Consider the following 20,134-nt stretch of genomic DNA (forward strand, 5'->3'; position numbering starts at 1 on the left):
CCTGCCCATGGCAGGGGTGACACTGGACGATTCTAAACTCCCAACCCAACCCATCCCACGATTCCATGAAAAGCTCTTAAGGAGCCGAGCAAATCCTAAACTTCACAGCCAGCAAAACATGAGCTGGCAACACCGAAAATTCCCCAATTCCCCGCCCTGTAACTCCCAAATCCAGGCAGGTGCTTTCCGTCCCCGCCACTATCCCCGTTGGTGTCTGGCGTGTGCTGGAGGGCTCCTCCGGGGGGAATCCACGGCTCCTCCTGACGGTCCCTCCCTGTGCTCCCTTCCCTCCGCAGCCATCCGGGGCTTCTCCCCGCAGCACAAGATCCGCAGCTTCGAGGAGGCGCGGGGGCTGGACCGCATCAACGAGCGGATGCCCCCGCGCAAGGATTCGCTGCACTCGGACGGCCCCGTGAACTTGGTAACCTCGAACTCTGCGGACAAGAACGGCACAGGGAAGAAATCCCAGTAACGCTCCGAGCGCCCAAACCTGCACCGCCAGAGGATCCAAAACTTAATGAATTTTATTTATTTATTATCGGGGTGGGGTGGGGGCAGGGGGAGAAACCAACTTCACCTGGAGGCACGTCCATAAATCCAGTCCGCATCCGTTCTGTAAGAAAGCGACCATTTTGTAATTTTTTTTTTTTTTATTTATGTTCAGTATATATAAAAAAGTCCTTTTTTTTTTTTTTTTTAAATTTAATTTAGAAACCAATCCAACTGCTAGTGCATCCCGGGAATGTTGTGCTGTCCGGCTGCCCTCCCCGAGAGGCCAAACCTCTGCTGGGAGTGAGGGGGGGGTGGTTGGATTAAAAAAACAAAAATCAGTCAAACCAGGCAACTTGGGTCGTTGGCTTTGGCACAATTTGGAATTAGCCTGAGCTTTCCAAAGCAGGTCCTTCCCTTCAGGATACGGTTGGGTTGGTTTTCCTTTTCACTCCTGTTTTCTTCCCAGATTTTTCCTGTTCTTTTCTTCCACCTTCTTGCCTACCTGCAGCTGCTGCTTTAGCAACCAGTTCCCTGGAAGGCAGATTGCTGGGATCCATCCCACTTTTCCAAGGTGACAGCCAGGGGTAGCTCTGAAGGACTCCAGGGTTGTTACACAGCACCTTTTTTTCCTTCAGGAATTCAGCTTTATCCCAGTGGAGTCCCAAAGGAGAATAGGGAGAAGGTGGGGGAAGTGCTGCCCCTCGTTGTGGCTCTTCCTCTTGGAGCAGCCAGTTCGCCAGCACAATTCCCTTGGGAATCGCTCTGATTCAGAGCAGAGGAATTATCTCCGCTGCCTGGTGATCCTTGGGAAAGCTGCAGAGCCTGAATTTTAAAGGAAAAGGGGGGATTTATACCGCGGAGGTTACAGCCCCCCCCGTTACCCCACCAGCACAGGCTGCCCAGCCCACGGCTCATTCCCCATTCCCGGCTGGAATCGGCCCTTGCCGAGCAGTTTGGGGCGGGGGGGGACAGGGTGGTCCCCGCCAGTGTCACCTCCCTGTCCCCCAGAGGGGTCTTCCGCCCACTGTGGGTGACTTTGGGCATCACCCACCCGTGGCTGTTCCAGAGGGCAGCTCAGCCTTTCCCAGCAGCTGGAGCGGGGGTTGCTTACGAAGGTTTGGGATGAGATGGGTGGGGCACCGCTGATTTTGGGGAGATGTGGCCTGGTGCTGGTGCCAGGGCAGCCCCCCCCGGCCTGGGAGGCAGCGAGGGGCTGGAAGGCAGAACCGAGTGGATCCGGCAGGAATTTTGGCAGGGTGTTGGTGCAGTGCTGGACAGGGATCCCGGAGGGTTCCCAGGGGACACCCCCGGGGCGTTGTCAGGGCTTTCGGAGTGGGAGCTGAGCGTTCTTTCACTCGAACTGGGCGTGCTGGGGAAGGGTTCTGTGAGATTCCCGTTTTTCCCATGTGAGCCGTGTCCATTGCCTGGAGCCGAGGCAGCAGCTCCTGGAGCAACCTCCCCCCGCAGCTTTCCCTTCCCCACCTTGTCCCGTGCTCTCCGCAGGCAGGGCTGAGCCTCTCCCAGGGGATCTTTGCCAGCGCTTTCCCTGGATCTTGCTGTCTTCCCTTGGAATCCAGCGCCAGAGGAAAACAGCAACTTCCCGGGACGCTTTCAAATTGTCTTAGGATCACACGTCACCTGATCCCCCGGGGCTGTTTAGGATTCTGCGAGCAGACCGCTGGGTTTCCACACTTTCGAGTCACATGCCTCCACTTTTCCCTCTTTATTTTTTTTCTCTTTTTTTTTTTTTGGTGTTCCCCCCCCCCCCCCCCTTTGATCCCTTTTTTTTTTTTACACGCCCACCGCTTTGCGAAAAGTGCGAGATGTTTGGAGCGAGCTTCTCTCCCCCCAGTCCGAGCAGTGGGGCCAAATTGCCTTTTGTCTGTGAGTATTTCTTTGTCCTTTCAGGGCCTCCTGTGAGCGCGGTGAGCCCGTGTGTGGTACCCGGGCGCTCACACCGTGCCCGGGGCTGCCCGTGCATGTTCGGGCGTGTTGTGCTGACCCAGGCTGGGATCTCACCCAAGCAGCCAGGTTTTAGTCGGGATATTTTGGGATGGGAATTGCGGGACCCCGAGCCTGGCACTCGCCCCGTTCCCAGCGTGGAGGGGTCAGCAGGGCCCGGCCCAGCACGGAGGGGGATTTGCTTTGCTGGCAGTTTGTCCCCCCACCCTCTTCTCCTGCTCTGGCATCACCAATTCCCCCTCTCCAAAATCCCTTTGGACCTTGTGCTTCGTGGTCTGGGGGCTCAGATCCAACCCGCTAATCCTTGGGGCTGGCGGGGCTGCAGCTTCCCAGTGTCCTGGCCCTGGAGAAGGACTGGATGTTGGTTGTCCTTGCCCTGGAGAAGGTGGCCAAGGGTGGGATTTTTGTCCCCCCTTATCCCTGGGGCTGGTGGGAGTTGCAGCTTCCCAGTGTCCCAGCCATGGAGAAGGCGACCAAGGGCTGGATGTTGGTTGCCCCGGCCCCAAGGTGGTGGCCAAGGGCTGGAAGTTGCCCCCGTGTCCCTGCGGCACCAGCACGTGTGGATGTCACGCAGCCAGGTCCCCTCTTCCCTTTGATGCAGTTCCCGAGGGGGTGAGGAGCAGCGATGGGGCTCTGGGTGCTAATTACCCCCTCAATTAACGCTCCCTCTCCCAGTGGGAACGCTGGGCTTCCCCTGCCACAGCCCCGAGCCGAGATCCCCCATCCCCTCTTTCGGGGACAACCTCGGAGCAGAATTCCCTGTCCCGATCCCCACCACGGCAAACCAAAAACAATCCAGAAACGCCCCCAAATTCCCCTTTTCCTCCTTCTTTTCCCCCACAAATCCAGCGCCTCGGAGCTGGGCTTGTCTCTGACCCCTCATCTCCGAGCTCCCGCCCGTCCCTTCCCCTCCCCGGCTGCCACCTGGAGCTTGGACAACCGGGATTCTGGGAAGCCCATCGGCCCCGGGGGAGCCCCCCCGACCCGAGGGAGCCCCCAAATCCAGGGAAAGCCCCCACCTCCCCGCAGCCTGGGTTTTTTTGCATGTTCTAGCAAGGTGCATGTCCAAGGAGGGGAGTCGGCAATGGGGCGGGTGGTGGGTTGAGTTCAAGCTTAATTTTCTTTTTGGGGTTGGGAGAACCCCTCTGGCTGCCTCTGGCACAGATCCCACCTGGCCAGGGGAGCTGGCAGGGATGCAGATCCCACCAAAACCTCGGCCAGGGAGGACCTGAAGCCCTCCCAGGGGTGCAGCGATGGTGATTTTAGGGTTCTCGATGCTGAAGGATCATACGCCCGTTGCCTGGAGACTGCCTCCTTTTTAATTTTTATTTTTATTTTTATTTCTTGCTTCTTTTTTTTTTTTTTTAGTTCTGTTGAAAGGAGAAAAAAAATGGTGAAAATGTTATTTATTGGCAGAAATTATTTAATATAATTTCTTTTTTTTTTTTTTTTTGTGAAACAAGGAATGAATTTGTTAGAACTGTCTCGATGTAAATCGGAGTCATCTTTAAGGAGGAAAAAAAAAAGAAAAAAAAAGTTAAAAATTGACACAGTCACTGGGCTCCGCTGTGGTTTTTTTAGAGGGGTTAAGAGGGTCCCTGTGCTGCCAGAAGGGAGGATTTTGGGGGCTTTTACAGCATTTTCAGGGCTGGGGCAGCACCCAGACGGCGTCTCCCAACCTCCGGCACGTCAGCACACGCAGAGCGGCGGCTCCCGGCTGGGATTGGAGAGCTCTCGGCTCCTGCTCCTCGTCCTTCCCTGGGATTTACAGCCCGGTGCCAGCAGGGAGAGGAGGGGATGTGCCAGCTCTTGTTTCACCCTGGCTCCCTCCCTGGCGCTTTTGGGGGTGTTCCCTCCACACTGGGAGAATTCAGGGAGCAGCCCTGGGGCCGGTGCTGGCCGGGATCCATCCGGATGGATCCAAATGGTCACGGCTCCAATGCCAGGCTGGATCCTGCCCGGGGATCCCCCTCCGGCACCACCAGCTCCCTCCATTCCCGGGAAGCTGCTGTGTCTCCCACCCGTGGCCTCCACACCCGGGATCCATCCCCTCTTCCCAGGTGCCAGCCGAATGTTCAGGATGAGCTCTGGAGGGCTCCAGGGCGTTATCCCAATCCCAGCACCTTTTTCTTCGGGAATTCAGCCTCCCGCCTCGAGCTCCACTCACCACGTGCTCCCTGTCTCCCACCTGCTGCTCCCGACGACATTCCCGGTCCCAGCCGCCGGATGCATCCAGGCCGCGCCCAGGGCAGGACGCTCCGGCTCTCCCACCCTTTTCCTGGGTGTTCCCACCAAAACTGGGGAGCTCCCAGCCCCCAGCACTGTTCCCAGACCCCGCGCTCGGCACCGGGGGGCTCCGGCAGCCGCCCGGAATATCCCTGCCCACGGGAGCATCCCTGGGAGCATCCCCGGGGCCGGCCGCACGTTCCCGGCTGGCATCGCCGCGCTGAGCAAACAGGAAACACTCGCCCTTTGTTAATCCCGGCCCGGGCTGCGCGTTAAATATTTATCTGTGAGCGGAGGCTGGTGCTGGGAGCCGCGGGGAGGGAGGGAGGGACCGAGGCAGGGCTGGCGCTGGAGGCTCCTCGCCGGGCACGGGGACGGTGCTCGGGGACCGGGAGGTGAGTGGGGGTCCGGGAGGGGGGTGTCGGCAGCCCAGGGTGGGCTGTGGTGAAGGGGGCTGCTCCTCGCATCGCCAGCGGGTGCTGCGATCTCCCAAGGTGTCACTTGGTGGGCTGGAAGGGACATGGAGGGGACCTGGAGGGGACCTGGAGGGTATGGTCACCCCTTGGCAGCAGGGATAGGGTCGGGGGTCCCCTCGCAGGGTTTAACCCTCCCCCGCCCTGCTGCCCTCCCTGCCCTCGTCACCCCGGGGTCTTCCAGCAGGATCAGCCCCTGTCCCCAACCCGTGTCCTCGCTCCGGTGTCCCCAGCTGGCACCAAGGAGCCGCCTCCTTCCCACGGCATTTGGGCGGGAGCTGCGTCCCCCAGGGCCGTGGCAGAGGGGAGTCCCTGGTGTCCCCGGTGTCCCTGGTGTCCCCGGTGTCCCTGGTGTCCCCTGTGTCCCCGGTGTCCCCTGTGTCCCTGGTGTCCCCGGTGTCCCCGGTGTCCCCAGTGTCTCCGGTGTCCCCTGGGCGCAGCATCGCAGCCGGACAGGGCTCCTGCCATCGTCCCCCTCGTCCCCAGCAGCAGGGGGCGGTGGCCTGGTGGGGACCGAGGGGTGGCAGCGAAGCCGCCAACCCCCGGGAGCTCACGCGGGAGCTCACGGGATGAGGAAGGGCTGGGGCTGCCCCGTTTTGGGGGTGTCAGCAGTTTAGGGGAGCAGGAAGTGGCCGGCGGGTGAGTGGTGGGTGCGGGCGCTGCCCGAGGGGGTGAGGGGGGACACGGGGCACCCCCAGAGCGGGGCACGGGGGGGTTCCATGGGAGTCCCCATGCCCGGATTCCTTAGGGATAGGAGGATGGAGGGGTGCAGTGGCGTGAGGGCTCTGCTCTGACTGTGTCCCCACGCCAGGGCTTGGGGGGGCACAGGAGCGCAGACCCCAATCCCCGCTTCAGTCCTCACCTCCTCTCAGCATTTCCCTCCTCATCCTCTTCCAAAAATCCCCCCCAAATCCCTTTCTCCATCGGGTGGGGAACTGGTGATGCTGGAGGGGCTGAGGTGGGACATGTGCAGGCCACGGGGGTTTCACATGGGGGTCCCCAGTGCCCTTATCCCTGGGGGATGGAGAGATTGAAGGGATGGAGGGCATGGAGGGCATGGAGGGGTCACCCGTGGGAAGTGGGTGGCAGTGGGGATGGGGCCTCTGCTCTCACCGTGCCCCCATCCCGGTGCTCGGAGATCCACTGGAGCACAGATCCCACTCCCCGCCTCAGTCCCGACCTCCACCCAGCACTTCCTTCCCCATCCCTTCCCGAAAATCCCCCGCGAGTCCCCGTCTCCATCGCGCCAGGGGGCCGGCGACGCCGGGCTCGCCCCGTTTCGTAAGCGGGGCCCGGGTGCGCGGGAACGCGTGCGCGGGGCGTGGGATGAGTTCAGCCTCTTGGCTCCATTCCCTGGATCCCATCCCTGGAAATGTCACTGGAAACTCTGAATGGGCCGGCCCCGCTCCAGAGCGGGAGCGCTGGGGGGGCAGCGCACCCCGGGGGGGCCGGGGCACACGGGGACCCAGCGCCGGGGAGGACGGTGGCTCCCGACCCTCCCGGGGGATGCTTTTGGGGGCCTGTCCCCGCCAGCCCCCCGCGATGCGCTGAGGCCCCCCCGCTCCTTCTCCCGGCAAAGTTCGTGCCGTGGATTTTTCCTCCCTGCCGCTCGCAGCTCCGTCCCGCTCGCCCCGGGGCCCCCCAAAACCCCGGCGCTTCCCGAGGGTCCCCGTTGGCACGGCCCAGGAGGTAAGGGCTGGCTGGGGGGGGCCGGCGAGGAGGGGGTGGCCCGAGGGGACCCCTGGGGTCAGGTTTTGGGGGACGCTCCAAAGGAGGAGAAGGATGGGGCCGAGCCCCGTGTGGGCGCTGCGCTGGGAATGGCGTGGAGGTTTTTGGGGTGCCCTGGGGGGATGGGAGCCTGCGCCCCACTTTCTGTGCCCCGGGGCACATCCTTCCCTGTTCTTCAGTTTTCCCACGGGGCTGATTAACATTAATTACAGCCCTGGGGCTGCGGTGTCGGGAACAGGGAGCCGAGGGGTCCCCAGCCCGATTTGGGGGGTCCCACACACACAGAGGGCACCGTGCCGGGCTGGCACCCCCCGGCAGCCTCCAGGATGCCCCGTTTGAGGCGGGGTCTGGCCATGGTGGGCACCTGCGAGCGCCGGTGTCCCGGTGGGGACGGAGACGTGAGGGACGAGCCAGGACACAGGTGTCCCCCAGAGGCCCCGGGGCTGCGCTCGCCCCTGGAGCCATCCCGGTGTCTGGAACGGCTCCGGGGGTCCCGTCCCCCCCCAGCTGCCCCCCGTGCGGTCCGTGGTGAGCCACAGCATCGCCCTCCCGGCGGGCGGGTGCCGGGCTCGGCCGCGCGTTCCCGATTCCGCGTCCCTCCGTCCCCTCTCCCTCCCTGTTTGCGCTGCAGGGCGGGGAAATATTTCTGCCCTGTCGTGTTCCCGGCCCTGGCAGCGCTCCCGGGCGGGCGACGCTGCTGCAGCCACGTGCCCGGGCGGGAGGGCACCGCGCCGGGATGCCGGGGCGATGGGAACGCGGGCACAGCCATCGCCCCGACCCGCTCCGGGCGTGTTCTTCCCCAAGAGCCCGTCGGGCTGGATCCACCCGTGCAGAGCCAGCGCTGGAGAGGGGCGGGTGGTCTGGATCCGCATGGAGAAGGCGGTGGGGAGCCGTGCCAGGGCTGGTTCTGACCAGGAACAGCCGCTTCCCCTGGCACCGAGAGGCTCCCTGAGCTGGGGACGGTGCCACCGTGGTTAGGGTCGTTGTCACCCCATACATGGTGTCCCCTGCACCTCTGAACAACAGGGGATGCTCCCAGCGGTGGAACTGGGGGTCGTCCGAGCCCCCATCTCTGGAAAAGCCTGGGAATGCCCAGCAAACAGGGACAAGGGACGCCCCGTGAGCACAGCTGCTTTTCCCACAGGGCACCAACAGCCCCGGGGCACCATCCCGGGCTACCCCCCGGCCATGGCGGGCCGGCTTCAGCCCCCCGACACCAGCCCGGCTCTGGGTGTGGAGGACGTTCCCCGCCTCCACCCACCTCTGCAGGTGTCCCCGCAGCCCACGGCGACTCGGGTGAGTGGGGCTGGGGGCTGTCACATGCCGGGGAATTCGGGGGCCTGCGCTCCTCCATCCCTTTGCCACCCAACCTGTGCTGCCCCCGCGCCAGCCCCTCCCTGTGCCCACAGGTGCCCGTCATCCGCCACCGCGGCTCCAACACCCTCAACTTCCACTTCCACGACCCGGAGAGCCGCGGCACGGCTGAGAACAGCCAGGGAGCCCCCAAGAGCTCAGGTACGGCCCTGAGCATCCCTGGGGACACCCCTGGGAACATCCCTGGGGGCTCCCCCGAGCGATGCTCACCCGAGTGATGCTCACCTGAGCGATGCTCACCTTGTCCCCAGTGAATGAGTGGTACCAGACCTGGCCGGCCAAGGAGGTGAAAGCCCCCAGCACCCCCGTGCCCGCCCACCCCACGCCCAGCCCCAGAGCTGCCCCCACCTGCCCACGGCCACCGGGCTGGTCGGCCACCTGGACCAAGGACAGCAAGCGGCGGGAGAGGCGCTGGGTGAAGTACGACGGCATCGGGCCCGTGGACGAGACGGGGATGCCCCTCGCCTCGCGCTCGGTGAGTGGGGGCGCAGGGCGGGGGTGTCACCCCGCTGTCACCCCCTCACCACCCTAACGTGTCCCCCCAGAGCGTCGACAGCCCCCGGGACTGGTACCGCAGCATGTTCCGGCAGATCCACTGCAAGCTGCCAGGTGAGCCCAGGTGCGCGGGTGCGGCACAGAGCGGGCACAGCTCGGCACCTGCTCACCCCCTCCACCCTCAGAGCCCGACTGGGACACCCATTCCTGCCCCACCACGGCCCCTCCATCGCCCCCCAAACCGCGGCGGAGGGGGTCGGCTCCAGCTGAGCCCCCCGGAATGCCCAACGGGATGGACTGGTGAGTGTGGCACAGGGACGTGGGTGCCCACGGGGTGGGGCCTGTGGTGGCTGAACCCCTCCCTCCCCCCTCAGGACCCGCTGGGGTGGCACCGCCGAGCCTGGCAGCATTTTTGACTATGAACCAGGGAAGTTCTCTCCGCGGGAGCAGGTAGGCAGGTCCTGGCACAGGGGGAGGGCAGTGGGCACCGCAGTGGGCACACACCTGACCGGCCCCTTGCCCTTTCCAGATGCCGGCAGCAGTGCGGCCGACGCGGGCTCAGTCCATCGAGGTGAGGTGGTGGTGGCGGGCAGGGGGCTGGGGGTGGCAGCGGGGTCCTGGTGCCCGCGGGCAGTGCCAGCCTGGCCGGCCACAGCCCCGTCCTGCCCGTGCAGGTGCTGCTGGAGCAGGAGCTGGAGCAGCTCAGCGAGGAGCTGGACAAGGACATGAGGGACATGGAGACGCGCCGGACCCCGCACCAGGTACCCCGGCCCCCTCCTGCTGCCCCTTGGTCCCAGCAGGGCATCCAGCTGTGGGCACATCCAGCTGTGGGCTCAGCCTTTGTGCAAGGCTTGGACATGCCCATGGTGGGATGCACAGCTGGGTGCATGCGTGCACATCTGGATTAATGCCTGGATGGATGCACATCTGGGGGCATGCGTGGCTGGATGTTTGCACAACTGGATGCCTGCACAGCTGGATGTGTGCACGGCTGGATCCCTGCACATCTGGATGCCTGCACATCCGGATGAGCGCGCAGCTCGCTGCGTGCACATGTGGATGCGTGCACAGCTCGGTGCCTGCCTGTCTGGCTCCGCGCACATCTGGACCCATGCGCGGCTGCTCAGCTGCCTGGAGCCGTGGCCGTGGCTGTGGGGCTCTAGGACCCAGCCCGTCCGTCCGTCCATCCGGCCAGCGCTTTATTGGCGCAGCCGAGCTGGACTCCTTCGCTTCCCGCCGAGACTCGGCCTCCTGGATGATTAATTTTTCTCTCCCACCCCCTCCCGCTCCTCCCGGCAGAGCCCGGCGGCTGCTCCCACCGCTCGCTCCCCTGCTCCGGCCTCCCCGGCTGCTCGGTGAGTTCAGCGGCTGCTCCCACCTCCCGTACCCCCAAATCCCCCTGCCCAGACCCCACTCGAGGCGAGGGACAGGACCCCGCTCTGGGGGTGGTGGGCGGGTTGTCCCTCCAGCGTCCCGCGGGGTGGGAGTCTCCGGGCATCCCCCACGGGATCCCCACGGACCCCCCCGTGGCACCGCTGGCCCCCTCGTCCCCCCACACCCCGGCACGGGCGGGACCCGGCGCTGGGCCGGCTGCCCGGTGGGTGGGACGGGGCCGGAGCGGGACTGACCCTTTCCCCCGTCCCTGGAGCAGGGACGCCGTGTCCCGGGGCTTGGCTCCGTCCCAGGGGAGGTGACGGCGCTCGGATTCCCACCGCTGTGTCCCCACGGGCACCGGGAGGGGACAGCTGTGCCGGCGGGTGCCGGAGCACCCCGGCATGGGGTGGGCACCCCGGGGTGTCCCCACAGACCCCTCTGTGCCCCGGCAGCGGGAGGAAAACAAACAAACAAGCGCCACCTCTTGTAGGACCTACCGTAACCCCCAGGGGCGCGCAGCGGGGACGGCTCCCCCCCTCCCCAACCCCTCCTCCGGCTTGGGGGGGGGCATTTGGGCTCTTGAAGTGCCCCCCGGAGCGGGGTTATCCATTAGCCAGGCCGCCCTCCCCGGCGCTCGCCTGCTCCGTGCTTCCTGCTCGGCGGCAGCGGGGCCGCGCTGCCGGCGCTGCCGGAAAACTTTGGACCTGTCCGGCTTGGCTGCAGCTGGGATGAGAGCCTGGAGGCGTGCAGAGAGCAGACCCCGGGGTCTTGGTTCATGGAATTCGGGGATCCTGGTTCCGGGGGTCCCCGATATCCTGGTGTGTGGGACCCAGGGGTCCTGCCCACCGGGGGCAGCAGGGTCAGAGCAGGGAGGGTTCATGGCAGCAGGGCTGGACACGAGGCTCAGCCCTGCCCTGAGCCACTGTCACCCCACAGGAGCCCCCTGTCGCCCCGCCGGCTGTGGAGCCCCCCTGTCACCCACCGCTTACCTGCCACCCCCAGCATGGAGCGGGGTGGGCTGGGGCTGGCCAGCAACCGCAGCCATGCGGCCCCTGGCAGAGGTGAGCCCCCCTGAGCTCCCCTGAACCCCCTGACCCCCAGGCCCTGCCATGGGGCACCCCAAGCACCCCGGCTGGTGACACCCCGCTCTTTGCAGACACCCTCAGGCCAGGGACCCTCCCCAGCTTGTCCGACCTGGGGGACCCCGTGGAGGCCGTCAAGAGGGAGGAGAAGAAGGTGAGGCTGGGGTGGTCCCATCCCATGCGGGATTTGGGATGGCTGGGACTGGGGGCTCTCCCTGTAACCCCTCCTCTCCCTCCCCAGATGAAAGCTGCTCGCCTCAAGTTCGACTTCCAAGCTGAGTCTCCCAAGTAAGCACCGAAACTGCCCGGGGTCACTCCTGGGGGTCCCGCTGTGCCCCTCGGGTGATGGCTGAGGACAGGGGGAGCCCCGGCGCGTGGGGTGGCCCTGCCAGCTGGGCTGGGGGCGGGTCTGTGCCCCCGGACACCTGTGACAGTGTCCCTTGCAGGGAGCTGACGCTGCACAAGGGGGACATCGTCTACATCCACAAGGAGGTGGACAGGAACTGGCTGGAGGGGGAGCACCACGGCCGCGTGGGCATCTTCCCCTCCAACTACGTGGAGGTGAGCCCGGGGCGTGAGGGGGCAGCGGGGCCGGGGGGTCCTGGCGCTGCCCCTCACCCGCGTGTCCCACGCAGATCCTGCCCCCCACGGAGGTGCCCAAGCCCATCAAGGCTCCCACGCTCCAGGTGCTGGAATACGGCGAGGCGCTGGCGCTCTACAACTTCCGAGGGGATCTGCACGTGGAGCTCTCCTTCCGCAAGGTACCGCCGCTCCGTTCCGTGCCGTTCCGTGCCGTGCCATTCCGTGCCGCTCCGTGCTGAGCCGCCCTCTGCTCCCGCGGCAGGGCGAGCGGATCTGCCTGGTGCGGAGGGTGAACGAGAACTGGTACGAGGGGCGCATCTCGGGCACCAGCCGCCAGGGCATCTTCCCCGCCACCTACGTCCAGGTGCTGAAGGAGCCGCGGGTCAAAGCCACCGCCGAGGACATCCCTCCTCTCCCGCCCCCGCCAGCCCCCGCCCCGCCGCCGGATCCCCGTCCCTGCAGCGCTCGCCCGGTCCCCGGATCCCCCAGGTTCCCACCGGCTCCCCCCGGGAAGAGAAGCGGGGTCCCGAGCTGACGGGCGGGCGCCCGTCCTCTCCGCGCCACCTCGGCGCCACCTTCCCCCCCTCCCCAAAGCTGCCCCACGCTGGCACCCCCAGCCCCTTGGTGGCCTCTGCCAGCCCCTTAGTGGCCTCTGCCAGCCCCCCACACCCTGCGGCCGCCCACCCCCAGGAGCCCTGGCGTCCCGCCTGGACCCCCGAGCAGGTGAGTGCCCCCCGCCCTGGCATCGTGCCCCGGCACCGCTGGGGCTGTGGGTGCTGCCCTGAACCCACCCTGTCCCCCCACAGCACGCCACCCCGGGGGCACCCACCAGTGCCCGTCCCGAGCCCGCCCCGTCCTACAACGGCTCTGAAATCCGGTGGACTCCGTAAGTAGGGCCAGGAGTGTCCCCAGGAGCGCGGTGTCCCCACGAGGGACCCATGGGGAGGGTGGGCTCTGCCCACGCTGTGTCTCGCAGGTACCGGGCGCTCTACCAGTACCGGCCCCAAAACGCCGACGAGCTGGAGCTGCTGGAAGGGGACCGGGTGGACGTCATGCAGCAGTGCGACGACGGCTGGTTCGTGGGTGCGTGGCCACCGGGGTGGGGACACGGCTGAGGATAAGGTGCCACCCTCACCCCTCACCAACCTCTCCGTTTCTTTATCCCCACAGGAGTGTCCAGGAGGACGCAGAAATTCGGCACTTTCCCCGGGAACTACGTGGCGCCGGTGTGACCCGCAGCGCTGGGGACCCTGGTGGGAGGAGTGGGGCTGGGGGCTTCCCACTGCCCCGCCTCAGCCACCCTGTGTCCCCGCAGTGTCCCCCCACGGGGATGAAGTGCCTCCAGCTCCCTCCCGCCCCTATGGGGCTGCCTCTAACAGGGACAAATTCCCCCGGCGCGGGGGGTGTCCCCCACCCCAGTGCCTTAACCCGCCCCCTCCTCACCGCTGCCCGGTGCCCACCGCCCCGGGGGTCGCCCCGGGGGTCTGGCCGGTGCCGGGCCTGACCATGACGGCCGTGACCCGGGATGTGGGTCTGTGTCCGGGAGTCGCCTCCGCTTCTTTTCCATCATTAAAGCTCAGCTCAGTCCGACTCCGAGAGTGCCGGGATTGGGGAGGAGCCGGTCCCGGGACACGTCCCACCAGGAGCCGTGGGGCGGGAGCAGGGGGAGGACGCTGCGTGGGGCCGCGGGGATCCCCCCACGCCCACGGCCGGGCCTGGTCGGTGCCGGGGCGGGCCCGGTCGGTGCCGGGGCGGGCCCAGCCGCCGCCGTGCGCCCCGTCGGGGGGGTGGCCGTGCCCTCAGCCCGGCCCGGCCCGGCCCGGCTCCTCCCGAGGAGGCGGTGCCGTCCCGGGGCTGCTCTCGGCTCCGCAGCCCCGCGGGGCCGCCCGGCTCGGCCGCCCCGGTGAGTGCGCGGGGGTGCGGGGGGCACGGGGGACTGGGGAGGTGCGGGGGGCGCGAGGGGTCGGGGGACGCCGGCTGCGGCTGTCGGGAGTGTCCGTCCGTCGGGGGTCCCGGTGCCCGGGGGTGGGGAGGGGTGTGCGGGCAGCCTGTCCCGCCGCTGTGTCCCCAGGTCTCCAGGTCCCCAGATCCCCGCGGGTGCCAAGTCCCTGTGTCCCCAAGTCCCCACGCCTCCTGGCATCGCCCGTCCCCGCCGCTCGCCCCGCGGGTGCCAGGCGGCACCGCCAGTCGCCGCGGGCACAAAGACATCGCTGTGCGGCGGGGACAGAGCCGGGAGGGAGCGGGGACACAGGTGGGGTGCGGGGGGCCGAGGAGGGGAGCAGGGGATGGAGAAGGGGAGCACGGGCAGAGCTGGGGACAGGGATGGAGAAGGGGTGCAGAACACAAAGGGGGGGTACGGGGGCTGGAGAAGGGGTGCAGGGATGGAGGAGGGGTGCAGGGATGGAGGAGGGGAGCAGGGGATGGAGGAGGGGAGCATAGGACAGAGGTGGGGTGCAGGGGATGGAGAAGGGGTGCAGGGTCTGGAGAAGAGGTGCAGGACTGTTGGGGGGGCTGGGGTTGGTGCCCAGCCGGGTGTGGGGGTCCCCGGGCCGGCAGCCCTTGCTGCCCAGGGATGCTGAGCGGGGCTGGGCGTGGGGAGGGGGTTTGGGGTTTGGGGTTTCCTCCCGGCGCTGGAAGCCCAGCCCAGGAAATTCTTCCGGGCAGCCTCTCAAGCCCCTCTTTGTGCGCTTGGGATTTTTAACATTCCCGGCGGCTGCGGACGGGGTGCCCGGTGCCGGATGGGGTGCCCGGTTCCAGATGGGCTACCCAGCTGTCCCGGGCTGTGGCGGGATGGGTGGGATGGGATCTGGTGTGGGTTTAGGGGTGCCCATTCCCACCCATCCCATCGGAGCCAAGAGCTGCGCCGCTCGCTGGGGTGCCATGGGGACCCTGTGCCACCCCCGGGGGATCCTCAGCGTCCTTCACCAGTGCGGATCTGCTGCGGGATGAAGGACTGGGGCTCCTGGTCCTTGCTGGGTGTCGGACCCTGCTGTGGCGAGCAGCAGGATCCGTCCCTCGCTGCCACATCCTCCCGTCCAAACCCCACGGGCTCGGCTCTGCCAGGCCACAGCGCTGGCCTTGCTGCCAAGGCGTCACCGATTTCCTGCCTTGCTCCAGCTCCTGGGAACGACCTTGGCTGTTTCAGCTGCACCACGGGGTGCCTGGGACCCCCTGGCCCCGGGGGAGGAAGCCGCCGGCCTCGGGGTGCAAGAGGAAGCGGCGGTGCCTGCTGACACCCTGCGAGGACCTGGGTCCCCTCCCCGGAAGGAAAGCGCTGCCGGCGCTGGGGACCCTCAGGGTGCAGCGGGCACAGGGAGGCCCTCACTGGGTGGTCTGTGGGTAGGAGGAGGGGGATCCCCTCTGCCTCATTCCCTCCGTGCCCGGCATCGCTGACACCTCCCTGCTGCCCACCCAGAGCCGCCGCTGCCATGCCGCTGACGGTGACACTGCCCGGCCCGGCCCCGTGGGGCTTCCGCATCTCCGGGGGAAGAGATTTCGGGAAGCCCATCACCGTCTCCAAGGTAGGAGCCCCCCACGTGTCCCCCGGCCGGGGAAGGCCGCCGGGGCGCCGGGCGGGCCGGGCTGCTCGGGGGAGCGGATCCTGTTTGCTGTCCTTGAGGGATCCTGCTCCGTGGGAACGGCCCACGGCGGGCGACGGCGGCGGGGGGGGCTCCTGTGGCCCCCGGGCTGGGCAGGGCTGTGCCAAATTTCCGGGTGTTGTTTCCAAGGCCTTGGTCCCCTCCCGGCAGAGGGTCTGGCACTGCTCTGTCAGGCCGTGGGGATTGCAGCGGGTGGGAGCATCCCAGCGGGGTGGGGTCGGGGGCTGAGGGCTGCACGGGGGATGCTGCACTGCAGGGGGGTGTCACCGGGACTGTCCCATGTCCCCTTCTCCATGGAGGTGACGGAGCACGGGAAGGCGGCCGCGGGTGACCTCCGGCCGGGGGATGTCATTGTCACCATCAACGGGGAGAGCGCGGCCGAGATGCTCAACGTGGAGGCACAGAACAAGATCAAGCAGAGCCCCGGGCAGCTCCGGCTGGAGGTGGAGAGGTGGGTGGGTGCTGGGGGCAGCCCGGACACCGCCCCTGGGTGCCAGCGGTGTCTGCACGCGGGCTGGGGTCCCCAAGCACGTGTGTGTCACTTGTTTCCCCCGCGGCGGCTCTTGGGGCTGCGCCATCCCCGCGGGAGCCCTTCCCGGCTCTCTAATTAAGGAGTCGGGTGCTAACGAGGCCGGGCAGCGCTGGCAGCCGTTACCTGGCCGACTGGTCCCAGTTGGGGACGCAGCTGCTCCCATTGCCGCTGCCGGGGGCTGCGGGGAATGGTCACACCGTGCCGTGCCCAGGGGCTTTGTGCTGCTGGGCCAGATCCCAAACCCCGCTGCTCTCCCTTGTCCCCAGGTCCCCGGTGCCACCTCCCAGCCACACCAACGGGGACACCTCACCGGAGAGGTTGGCCACGCGCTTCCAGGTGAGCCCTGGGCAGCCCCTGCACACCCCGGCCCCCCACCCAGAGCCGGTGGCAGCTGCTGGAGTCGCCCTCCCCTCCCCAGGACACGCTGCGGATGCGGAATGAGAGCCAGGGTGCCCTGAGAACCCCCGATCCCAGCCTGGCATCCCTCGCCCACCCACCTGGCAGTGCCAGGTAAGGCTGCGCCCGGTTGTGTGTGAGGCTGGGGGGTGGGCAGGGGTCTGGGGAAGGTCAGGGACCCCCCTGATGTCGCTGTTCTCTCCCCCAGCTCGGAACCCCTGGAGCAGGAGTTCACCTGTCCCAGCCTCTGCCAGGTGAGCAGGGAGCTGGGGGCCTGCAGCGGCCAGGCAGAGATGCTGGGGGGGCTTCTGTGCACCGAAACCTTTTGAACCCCCAAACCATCCCCCTCTGAACCCCAAAATCATCTCCATTTTAAGCCCCAAACCACCCCACTTTGAACCACCAAACCATTCCCCTTTGCAAGGCCATGCCATCCCCCTTGACCCCCAGACCACCTCATTTTAAGTTCCCAAAGCTCTTCTGAGCCCCAAAACTACCCCACTTTGAGCCCCCCAAACCACTCCCTCTGCACCCCCACGGCCACGTCACTGCCCAGCCCTGCTGTCCCTCCGGGTCCCCGTCTGCGGTGGGCGCCGCCGGTGTCCCCTCCCCGCCGCGCTGGCAGCACCCCCGGCCCCGCGGGCACCGCCGCACCTGCCCAGGGATGTTTTGCTCCTCCTGGCAGCGGCGCCAGCCTGGGGAGGCCAAACCAGTTTGGGGAGGCCCAGCCCCGCTCCGGCTAACCCGGGGCGCTGGGGTGTTGGCCGGGCAGGGACCCACGGCCCGGCGCACCCCCGGCACCGCCGCCGGCCCCCGCCGCGGTGGGACACCCGGGAGTGGGATCGGGATGCCCGGGGTCTGGATGCCTCCTCCACCCCCCAGCTCAGTCCCAGGACGCCCGCGGCCGCCCCGTCCCTCCCTGCGGGCAGCCGCTGGCTCCGGCCTTGGCGTCTCCCTCCTTTCCTCCCTCCCTGCTTTCTCTTTTTCTTGTTTTTCAAGCCCAAATTGGGAAGAGCCGCGGCCCCGAGCGCGGCCCTTCCCAGCTGCCTTTGGCCGCAGCCCCGGCCGCCCCTTGGCTCCTCCGGCCGCCCGCTCCCTCCTTCCTCCCCAGCTCCTTGTTTGCTTTGGTGCCGGCTCCGAAGGGTCCCTCCCTGTCCCAGAGGGTCCCTCCCTGTCCCAGAGGGTCCCTCCCAGCTCGGACACTCCAGCCACAGGGCAGGGGACATGAGGATGCCGTGCCCAATGCCCCCCACCCAAACCCCTGTGCCCAAGGGGGTGGTGAGGGGATGGCTGCCCTCGGACCCCACTCTTCCTCGCATCCCAGGCAGGCTGGTGCTGGATGCCAGCAGGGATGAGGCCAAGGCCCAGCTCCCTCCGTGCCTAATTTTAGCTCATCCCTCGTGACCCCACAGAGCCTCAGCGCTGCCCCTCTCCCTCTCCACGGGTCCAGGCAGGGGGTCCCCGTGCCCACCCCGGGGTCCTGCTGGGATTCATCCCCGTCTGCGTGGCAGCTGCTCCCAGGAACATCGGCTTCCACTTATCCAGGGTTCCGCTTCCCGGCCTCGCCGGGGCCGCTAAGCAGGAGCAGATGGTGGGGAGAGGAGAGGCGCAGGCGTGGGGTTATGGGGTGGGGGTGCTGCCCTGACCCCCCTTGGGGGGGTCCCGCTGACCCCAGCCCGGGTGGGAAGGAGAAGCAGCTGCCCCATGGAGCATCCCTGAATCCCTCTGGGAACCTGGGCTTGGGAGAAGCCCCTGGGCCAGGTCCGGGTGTACTTTGTGTGCCTGGGGGGAGAGGGAGGGTCTGTTGGCACCCTTAGGTCATTTTGGGGGGCTGCTGCAGTGCCCCACCCCAGCCCGGCTCCCCCTGGACATCCATCGGTTCTCCCCCTGCCAGGAGCGAGGACGCCTGACCCGCCAGAGCAGCTCCCAGGGACCCATCCTGCCCCCACCCCCCTGCCCACCCTCGCTGGGGCCCGGAGCCCCCCCAAACCCCTGGGAAACGCTCAGGGAGCGGCGCCTCTCCTCCCCCTCTCCCAGCACCTGCCACAGGTACGGAGCGGGCTGGGGGCTGTGTGGGGGGGACTCAGCGGCAGGGAAGCCCCCAGCCCCATGTCCCCACGCCGGTTTGTCACCCGTGGGTGCTGAGGGAGCCCGCGGAAAGGGTTAACTCACCTGTAGGCAGTGGGAGGGCCGGGCAGGCCGGGGCAGCTCCCGGGGTGGAGGGAGCAGGTGGCGGACGGGCAGCGGCGTGCAGCCGAGTGGATCCTGGAATCCGGGCGCTGGGAACCCCCCCAAAACCTCCCCTCGGGCTACCGCCCCACAGCCAGGGCTCGGAGCCGGCCATGCGGCGCTTGGAGGAGGACTCGGAGGTCTACAAGATGCTGCAGGAGAACCGCGAGCTGCGGGCGGCCCCGCGGCAATCCAGCACCTTCCGCCTGCTCCAGGAGGCTCTGGAGGATGAGGAAGGAGGTGAGGGGGGCACGGGGGGAGGTGGGAGGTCTGGCACCACCACAGGGGGTGGCAGGACTCCCCCTGATGGCCTCGTGTCCCCGCAGGAGGTCCCGCAGCTCCCTTCCCCAGCCGGCTCTCGGCCGGGGCCCGCAAGCCCGTGGCGGGGGTGCAGAAGCTTCACGTCTGTGAGAAGTGCGGGAGCAGCATTGCGTGAGTGGGGCTGGGGGCCTGGGGGGTCCCGGAGCTGGGTCTGTCCCTGCCACCCCTCCTGGCAAAGCCAAAAAAAGGGGCTGCTCTCGGGGTGGGGGTGTCCCCGGACAAGGATCCGTCCCTGACGTTGCTCGTGGCGGGGATAAAATGCGGCGGATCCCGGGTGTGGGTGGGGCAGGTCCCAGGGCAGGATCGATCCCAGCTGTCACTCCCGGCAGGGTTAAAATGCGGCTGATCCTGGGCTGGGAATGGGGCTGGGGGGTCCCAGGGCAGGATCCATCCTTGCCATTGGCCCCGCAGGGCAAAAATGGAGGTGGTCCTGGCGTGTGAGTGAGGCCAGGGTGGTCCCAGGGCAGGATCCATCCCTGCCAGCGCTCCAGGGCCACGATGGGGCTGACCCTGGGTGCGAGGGGACCCTGGGGACACGCAGGGTGCCTCGGCTGACCCCATGTCCCCACACCCCCAGGACGCAGGCGGTGAGGATCCAGGACGGCCGCTACCGGCACCCATCCTGCTACACCTGCGCCGACTGCGGCCTCAGCCTGAAGATGCGCGGCCACTTCTGGGTGGGGGACGAGCTGTTCTGCGAGAAACACGCCCGCCTGCGCTACCAGGGACCCCCGGGGGGCCCCGTCCCCCGCCCTGTGTCCCCCCGCTCCTGAGCCCTGGCCACCGGCACCGTGCGAGGGGGTCACCGCCAGCATCCCCCCGTGTCCCCAGGGCGGTCCCACCCCACCGCGGTGGGGCTGGGGTGGGGGGCTGAGGGCACTGCCAGGCTGGGCATGGATGGGATTTGGGGGGCATGCGCTGCAGCCGCCCATCTTCACCCCTTTGTGGGTGTGTGTGATGAGCTGGGTGAGTTCTCAGCCCGGGGGACACCGAGGGGACATTGGGGGGGGTCGCTTGAGCACTTGGGTACCGGAGCAGGGGGCTGGCACCGCTTGGGCACTGACTGCAAAGGGCTTCTCCGAGCAATTAAACCAGATTCTCTATAAATATAATATATATTTGCTCCACTGCCGTGTCTGCTCTGTGCCGGGGCCCCAGGGCAGGGGGAAGGGGGGTTTTACGCCAAACCCAGGGTGCAGACAGGGACCCCCCAGACCCCTCAACCCTCCTGCCTGCACCCAGGGTGGGGGTCCAGGGCTAGGCAGGGCT

The 20,134-nt window shown here is 67.3% G+C and overlaps 3 protein-coding genes across 6 annotated transcripts in view; all 3 read left to right on the plus strand.

The window, feature by feature from the left end:
- Positions 1-3,829, plus strand: part of PPP3CC (protein phosphatase 3 catalytic subunit gamma) — a 37,917-nt gene extending 34,088 nt beyond the window's left edge. For all 3 annotated transcript variants that reach the window (XM_039564228.1, XM_039564229.1, XM_039564230.1), the window contains one exon: positions 297-3,829. In XM_039564228.1, coding sequence (XP_039420162.1) covers positions 297-472 — 176 coding nt within the window. In that variant the 3' untranslated portion in view covers positions 473-3,829. The remainder of the gene's footprint in view (positions 1-296) is intronic.
- Positions 3,830-5,896: 2,067 nt separating this feature from the next.
- On the plus strand, positions 5,897-13,378 carry SORBS3 (sorbin and SH3 domain containing 3). The gene is given in 20 exon segments (XM_039564231.1): positions 5,897-6,842; positions 8,026-8,177; positions 8,291-8,396; positions 8,507-8,730; positions 8,801-8,864; positions 8,936-9,050; positions 9,125-9,200; positions 9,280-9,321; positions 9,425-9,511; positions 10,050-10,105; positions 11,061-11,185; positions 11,281-11,360; positions 11,448-11,494; positions 11,653-11,767; positions 11,842-11,967; positions 12,051-12,236; positions 12,239-12,511; positions 12,595-12,674; positions 12,765-12,871; positions 12,959-13,378. Coding segments are annotated over 20 exon segments (2,421 nt in total). The 5' UTR covers positions 5,897-6,544; the 3' UTR covers positions 13,021-13,378.
- Positions 13,379-13,812: 434 nt separating this feature from the next.
- Positions 13,813-19,992, plus strand: PDLIM2 (PDZ and LIM domain 2). Of its 2 annotated transcripts, XM_039564170.1 has the most exons (10): positions 13,813-14,039; positions 15,204-15,309; positions 15,684-15,838; positions 16,186-16,255; positions 16,338-16,429; positions 16,524-16,569; positions 18,210-18,364; positions 18,639-18,784; positions 18,871-18,976; positions 19,443-19,992. In XM_039564170.1, the coding sequence occupies exons 2-10, from the start codon at positions 15,217-15,219 to the stop codon at positions 19,636-19,638; spliced, it is 1,059 nt and encodes a 352-aa protein (XP_039420104.1). In that variant the 5' UTR covers positions 13,813-14,039; positions 15,204-15,216; the 3' UTR covers positions 19,639-19,992. The 2 variants fall into 2 exon arrangements, with proteins under 2 accessions (XP_039420104.1, XP_039420105.1); XM_039564171.1 differs by lacking the exon at positions 13,813-14,039 and having other exon boundaries at positions 14,428-15,309; positions 15,687-15,838.
- The last annotated feature ends 142 nt before the right edge of the window (positions 19,993-20,134 follow it).

This window comes from Corvus cornix, chromosome 22, assembly GCF_000738735.6.
Source record: "Corvus cornix cornix isolate S_Up_H32 chromosome 22, ASM73873v5, whole genome shotgun sequence".
NCBI classification, from domain to species: domain Eukaryota; kingdom Metazoa; phylum Chordata; class Aves; order Passeriformes; family Corvidae; genus Corvus; species Corvus cornix.

Coding starts and splice junctions, on each gene's coding strand:
- PDLIM2 (XM_039564170.1), top strand. CDS start 15,217: ATGCCGCTGACGGTGACACTGCCCGGCCCGGCCCCGTGGGGCTTCCGC. Junction 15,310..15,683: donor AGCCCATCACCGTCTCCAAG/GTAGGAGCCCCC, acceptor CCCTTCTCCATG/GAGGTGACGGAGCACGGGAA. Junction 18,977..19,442: donor AAGTGCGGGAGCAGCATTGC/GTGAGTGGGGCT, acceptor CCACACCCCCAG/GACGCAGGCGGTGAGGATCC.